At 72.4% G+C, this 6,377-nt stretch overlaps 2 protein-coding genes across 2 annotated transcripts in view; both read left to right on the top strand.

Annotated features, from left to right (window-relative positions):
• The first annotated feature begins 557 nt into the window (after window positions 1–557).
• On the top strand, window positions 558–5,355 carry LIM2 (lens intrinsic membrane protein 2). Its single transcript, XM_041479682.1, has 7 exons — window positions 558–793; window positions 1,538–1,670; window positions 2,267–2,376; window positions 3,053–3,219; window positions 3,403–3,543; window positions 4,889–5,023; window positions 5,156–5,355. Exons 4-7 carry the CDS (start codon window positions 3,054–3,056, stop codon window positions 5,221–5,223), a joined length of 510 nt encoding a protein of 169 aa, XP_041335616.1. The 5' UTR covers window positions 558–793; window positions 1,538–1,670; window positions 2,267–2,376; window position 3,053; the 3' UTR covers window positions 5,224–5,355.
• Window positions 5,356–5,840: 485 nt separating this feature from the next.
• The window catches only part of NECTIN4 (nectin cell adhesion molecule 4), a 10,298-nt gene continuing 9,761 nt past the window's right edge, over window positions 5,841–6,377 (top strand). The window contains exon 1 of the mRNA XM_041479684.1: window positions 5,841–6,153. Coding sequence (XP_041335618.1) covers window positions 6,087–6,153 — 67 coding nt within the window. The 5' untranslated portion in view covers window positions 5,841–6,086. The remainder of the gene's footprint in view (window positions 6,154–6,377) is intronic.

Below are 6,377 nucleotides of genomic sequence, written 5' to 3'. Positions count from 1 at the left end.
ACAGGGACAGGCTGGATGGGACACGGGGACACTTTTGGGGGACACGGGGGTGACAGGGACACCCTGAGGGGGACATGGGGGTGACACTGACTGGGACTCGGGGGTGGCAGGAACAGCCTGGGTGGGACACGGGGACACTTCGGGGTGGGACAGGGGGGTGACAAGGACACCCTGGGAGGGGACACAGGGGTGGCAGTGACCCCTGGGAGGGGACACAGAGGTGACAGTGACACCCTGGGTGTCCCCATCGCTGTCCCCATCGCTGTCACCGCTGTCCCCGCCCCTGTCCCCTCTGTCCCCAGCGCCACCACGGCTCCAGTGCCACTCCCCGCTGTCCCCAGCGCCACCACGCGTGGCTGCCACCTCCGGTGACACTCCGCGTTGTCCCCAGGCCCCGGCGACCCCTCGGGGGGCTGCGAGCAGTGTCGCAGCCCCCACGGTGGCCTCGCGGTGGCCAACGCCACCCTGGGCGCCAGTGTCACCCTGGGCTGTCCCGCGGCGGGCGCGCCCCTGGGCCGCCTGGTGACAGTGCGGTGGCACTTTCGGGGTGACCCCGCTGTCCCCGCTGTCCCCGTGTGCGCCCGGGGCCGGGGTCCCCCTCGCTGTCACCCCCCGTTCGGTGCCAGGGCCGCGCTGGTGGCCCCCGATGTCGCCGCCGATGTCGCCGCCGATGTCGCCGCCGGGTCGCTGGTGCTGCGGGACCTGCGGGGAGGGGACAGTGGCACCTTCACGTGCCTGCTGGTGGGGGACAGCGACTGCGCCTGCGGCACGGTGACACTGCGGCTGGCACACGGTGAGACCCCCGGGGACAGCCCGGGAACAGCCCCGGGACCCCCGGGAACACCCCGAGACTCCCGGGAACAGCCCCGGGAACACCCCGGGACCTCCAGGGAACAGCACCGGGACATCCCGCCCCGAGACCCCCGGGAAAAGCCCCGGGAACAGCCCCGGGACCCTCCCCCGGGACCCCCAGGGACCCCCGGGAACAGCCCCGGCGTCACCCCAGGAACCCCGCCCTGAGATACCCCCCGGGACCCCCAGGGACCCTCGGGAACACCCCGGAACCTCCGGGACGCAACCGGGAACACCCCCAAGACCCCCGGGAACAGCCCCGGGAATATCCCCGGGACCCCTCCCGGATCACCCCTGGGACCCCTCCGGGACCCTTCCCCGGGACCCCCAGGGAACACCCCGAGATCCCCCCTGGGACCCCTGGGGACCCCAGACCGGGAATTCCCCCCGCGACCCCCACCCTGGGACCCTCACACCGAGACCCCCGCCGGGGACCACCCCCAGGAACACCCCGGGACCCCCCTCGGGATCACCACGGGACCCCCGCCCTGAACCCCCCCGAGCGCTTCCCCCGTTTTGGGTCTGGGGGCTTGATGGGATGTGGGAGGGGCTCGGTGGGATTTGGGGTCTCTCCTGGGGGGTCTCTCTGTGGGATTTGAGGTCTCTCCTGGGGGTCTCTGGGATTTGGGGTCTCTGTGGCATTTGGGGTGCAGCCCCTGAGGGTCGCCCCTGTCGCCCCCCCCAGGTGTCCCCTGCAGCCCCCCCTGCTCCGGGGCCCCCCCGCGCGGTGGCCGCGGCATCGCCGCCATTGTCACCATTGTCACCGCCGTTGTCACCGCGGGTCTGCTGCTGCCACCGGCCAGCGGGCACTGACCCCTGTGTGTGTCCCCATGTCCCCATTGTCCCCATGTCTCCAATGTCCCATCCCAAATGTCCCCAGTGTCCCTGTCTCCGTGTCCCCAGCATCCCTGACCCTGCTGTCCCCGTGTCCCCAGTGTCCCCAATGTCCCCAGTGTCCCATCCCAAATGTCCCCAGTGTCCCCAGCATCCCAGACCCCGCTGTCCCCGTGTCCCCAGTGTCCCCAATGTCCCCAGTGTCCCATCCCCGGTGTCCCCAATGTCCCTGACCCTGCTGTCCCCGTGTCCCCATGTCCCCTATATCCTTAGTGTCCCCATCCCAGTGTCCCTAGTGTCCCCAGTGTCCCATCCCCAGTGCCCCTGGCCCCACTGTCCCCGTGTCCCCAGTGTCCCCAGTGTCCCCTCTCCGGCCGGGCAGGGTCCCGAGCCCAGCCTGGGCTGGCCCTGCCCTCGGGATGTCACCCGCTGTCCCCAAGGCGCTGGCAGGACCCGTCCGTGTCGCCGAGGGTGACCCCGGCCGTGTCCCCCCCTCCCCCGCGGTGTCACCCGCCTGGGGACAGGCTGGTGCCACCTCAGCAGCCAGAGCCTTCCCGCATTGTGTCCCCAACAATGGCAGCGCCACGCGCCGGGGGCCCTGTCCCCTCCCGGGGGACAGCGGGACACGGGGACAGCGGGACACGGGGACAGGCGGCCATGGGGCAGCGGCACCGCGGCTGCTGACGGCGGGTGAGTCCCCGATGTCCCCGATGTCCCCAAAGTCTGTCCCCAGTGTCCCCACCCCTGTGCCCCCCCCGCTGTCCCCACGGGATGTCCCCCATGTCCCCAGAGGTGCCACCCCCATGTAGCCCCTTCCCCCATGGGTGTCCCCAGCGTCCCCTGGAGATGCCACCCACGGTTACCCCCATGTCCCCAGAGGTGTCCCCATGCTGTCCCAGTGTCCCCCACAGATGCACCCAGGGCTGTCCCCGTGTCCCTGCCACTGTTCCTGCCCTGTCCCTGTGTCCCTGCTGCTGTCCCCACGCTGTTCCCACACCTGTCCCCACGTTGTCCCCTAGTCCCCATGCTGTCCCCACGCTGTCCCCATGTCCCCAACCTCTCCCCGTGTCCCCACGCTGTCCCGTGTCCCCCAGGCTGTTCCCACATTGTCCCCGTGTCCCTATGCTGTCCCGTGCGTGTCCCCATGCTATCCCCACGCTGTCCCCACGCTGTCCCTGTGTCCCCAACCTCTCCCCGTGTCCCCACGCTGTCCCTGTGTCCCCAACCTCTCCCCGTGTCCCCATGCTGTCCCGTGTCCCCCAGGCTGTCCCCACATTGTCCCCGTGTCCCCATGCTGTCCCGTGCGTGTCCCCATGCTATCCCCACGCTGTCCCGTGCGTGTCCCCACGCTGTCCCGTGTCCCCAGGATGTCACCGGGGGGGTTGCTGTGCGGGGCCAGCGGCCTGGCCCTGCTGGTGGCCGCCACCGCCACCCCGTTCTGGCTGCAGCGCCGGGCACCGGGGGGCGCTGCCAGCCTGGGGCTGTGGCACGGCTGCCTCGGGGGACAGTGCCACCCCCACGCCACCACCCCAGGTACGCCGCGGGGGGGGGACGCGAGGGCGACATTTGGGGGGGCTCCATCCTTGTCCCCAACGTCCCCACCCGCGGGGATCCCCAGAGCTGTCCCCACGCTGTCCCCCGGGGGGGGCACGGGGCGGGCACTGGGGGGGTCACCCGCGTGTCGCCGCGGTGTCCCCACGCCGTGTCCCCCCCCAGCGCTGCTGGAGGCCACGCGGGCGCTGCTGCTGCTCTCGGTGGTCGCCGCGGCCGGGGGGCTCGCCCTGGGCCTGCCCGTGGGCACCGGCGGGGCCCGGCGGGAGCGGCGACGAGCGGCCGGGGCCACCCTGCTGCTGGCCGGTACGTGGGGACACGGGGACACCGGGGACACCGGGGACACGGGGGACACGGGGGTGGGGACTGTCCCCAGAGGCGCAGCGCTGGGCTGGGCGGGACGGGGATTTGGGGACATCGGGGCTGTCCCCTGTCCCTGCTGGGAGTGTCACTCCCCGTGTCCCCATGCTGTCCCGTGTCCCCCAGGCTGTCCCCACATTGTCCCCGTGTCCCCATGCTGTCCCGTGTGTGTCCCCATGCTATCCCCACGCTGTCCCGTGCGTGTCCCCACGCTGTCCCTGAGTCCCCACGCTGTCCCGTGCGTGTCCCCACGCTGTCCCGTGTCCCCAGGATGTCACCGGGGGGGTTGCTGTGCGGGGCCAGCGGCCTGGCCCTGCTGGTGGCCGCCACCGCCACCCCGTTCTGGCTGCAGCGCCGGGCACCGGGGGGCGCTGCCAGCCTGGGGCTGTGGCACGGCTGCCTCGGGGGACAGTGCCACCCCCACGCCACCACCCCAGGTACGCCGCGGGGGGGGGACGCGAGGGCGATATTTGGGGGGGCTCCATCCTTGTCCCCAACGTCCCCACCCGCGGGGATCCCCAGAGCTGTCCCCATGCTGTCCCCCGGGGGGGGCACGGGGCGGGCACTGGGGGGGTCACCCGCGTGTCGCCGCGGTGTCCCCACGCCGTGTCCCCCCCCAGCGCTGCTGGAGGCCACGCGGGCGCTGCTGCTGCTCTCGGTGGTCGCCGCGGCCGGGGGGCTCGCCCTGGGCCTGCCCGTGGGCACCGGCGGGGCCCGGCGGGAGCGGCGACGAGCGGCCGGGGCCACCCTGCTGCTGGCCGGTACGTGGGGACACGGGGACACCGGGGACACCGGGGACACGGGGGTGGGGACTGTCCCCAGGGGCGCAGCGCTGGGCTGGACGGGACGGGGATTTGGGGACATCGGGGCTGTCCCCTGTCCCTGCTGGGAGTGTCACCTCTGCTCTGGGCTGTCCCCTGTCCCTGCTGGGAGTGTCACCTCTGCTCTGGGCTGTCCCCTGTCCCTGCTGGGTGGGAATTTGGGGATCATCAGTGTCCCGAACTGTCCCCGTCCCTCTTCTATTCCCACGCCTGCCCCAAACTGTCCTCTGTCCTTCCTGTCCTGAGCTGTCCCCTGTCCCTTCTGTGAGTGTCACCCCTGCCCCGAGCTGTCCCCTGTCCCTTCAGGGTGAGAATTTGGGGGTCATCAGTGTCCCAAACTGTCCCCTGTCCCTGTTCTGTTGTCACTCCTGTCCCTGCCGCCCCTGTCCCCGCTGTCCCTCCTGTCCCCGCTGTCCCTCCTGTCCCTCCTGTCCCCGCTGTCCCCGTCCCCTGACCCGCCGTGTCCCCAGGGCTGCTGGCGCTCTTGGGGCTCGGGCTGGGCTCGGGGGGGTCCCTGGCCCTGCTGGGCCCCCCCCGCAGCTCCTGGAGCTTCTCCTGGTCCTTCATCCTGGCCTGGGTGGCGGCGGCGCTGCTGGGCTCGGCCGGTACCGGCACCGGGCACCGGCACCGGGGGACGGGACGGGGACGGGAACGGGAACGGGAACGGCGGGGGGGAAACGGCAATGGGGGGGAAACGGGAAAGGCACCGGGGGAAACGGGAATGGAGGGGGAAATAGGGATTTTCCACATCTGCTCCGCTTCCAAGGATCCGTCCCCGGAGAGCTCCGAAACTGGGGGGTCCTGAGGGGGCTCCCCGTCCTCCCCCCAGTTTTGGGGTCCCCCCGGGTGTGCTCAGCTGGGTCTGGCCTCTGCTGATCCCCCCCCTTCCCGTTCCCGTTCCCGGTTTTATCCCTTTTCCCAAATTTTGCTGTGCCAATAAACGCCTCCCCTCTCCCCCAACTCCCGGTGGGTTTTCCTGTGGGATCCGGGAAATTCGGAAATCCCAAAACTTTTGGGGGTGTCGGTGTCGGCCCCCAGGTGTGCGAGAAGGAACTGGGATATGCGGGGGGGGGCGGAATGTGAAGGACTGGGGGGGCACTGGGAGGGACAGGAATGGACTGGGAGGGACACGAGGGGGCACTGGGAGGGAAATGGGGGTCACTGGGAGCACTGGGGATGCCCTGGGGGGGTCACCGGGGGCACTGGGAGGTACCATGGGGGTCACTGGGAGGTCCGTGGAGGGCACTGGGAGCGCTGGGAGGGGGCGCTGGGAGCACTGGGGGTGCCATGGAGGGCACGGGGAGCACTGGGAGCACTGGGAGCACTGGGGGTGCCATGGAGGGCACTGGGAGCACTGGGAGGGGGCACTGCCCCCCGGCCCCGCCCGGCCCCGCCCCTGCCCCGGTCCCGTCCCGCAGCCGAGCAGCACCGGCCCCTCCGCCGCCACCGGCCCGGCTCGGCCCCGGTCCCGCCCGGTCCCGGCCAGGCTCAGCCCGGAGCCCCTCGGTGCGTCCCGGTTCCGCCCGGTTCCGCCCGGAGGCTCTGCCCGGTTGTACCGGCGCTGTCCCGGTGCGTGCCGGGCTGTCCCGGCGGTGCCGGTGGGGCCCGGTCCGGCCCGGATGGTGCTGCCCGGGGGCCGAGCCGCGCCGTGAGCCCCGAGCGCTCCGCATGGACCCCCGCGGGATGCGGCCCGGGCCGGCCCTGCTCCTGCTCGGCTTCCTCCTCGCCGTGACCGGTAAGGGGCACGGGGCACCGGGATAGGCACCGGCACCGGGATAAGCACCGGGACGGGCACCGGGACCGGCTGCGGGTCGGGACGGGGCCGGGATGGCAGCGGCGGCTCCCACGGCTCTCCCCAGCCGGCACCGACGGTCGGCGGGACCGGGACAGCCCGGAGCTCCCGGGGGCACCGGCAGCTCCCGGCGGGGCCGAACCGGGACCGGGGGGCTGGGGGGGGTG

The sequence above is a fragment of the Pyrgilauda ruficollis genome, unplaced genomic scaffold, assembly GCF_017590135.1.
Source record: "Pyrgilauda ruficollis isolate IOZ18807 unplaced genomic scaffold, ASM1759013v1 scaffold496, whole genome shotgun sequence".
NCBI lineage: Eukaryota > Metazoa > Chordata > Aves > Passeriformes > Passeridae > Pyrgilauda > Pyrgilauda ruficollis.
Note: the sequence above shows the minus strand (reverse complement) of the source record. Positions and strands in the feature narration are given on the sequence as shown.

Bases quoted from the DNA above. Each gene is read 5' to 3' on its own strand.
- LIM2 (XM_041479682.1), top strand. From the start codon at position 3,054: ATGTCACCGGGGGGGTTGCTGTGCGGGGCCAGCGGCCTGGCCCTGCTG. The intron at 3,220-3,402 runs GTACGCCGCGGG...GTCCCCCCCCAG, and splicing joins CCCCCACGCCACCACCCCAG to CGCTGCTGGAGGCCACGCGG. The intron at 3,544-4,888 runs GTACGTGGGGAC...CCGTGTCCCCAG, and splicing joins GGCCACCCTGCTGCTGGCCG to GGCTGCTGGCGCTCTTGGGG.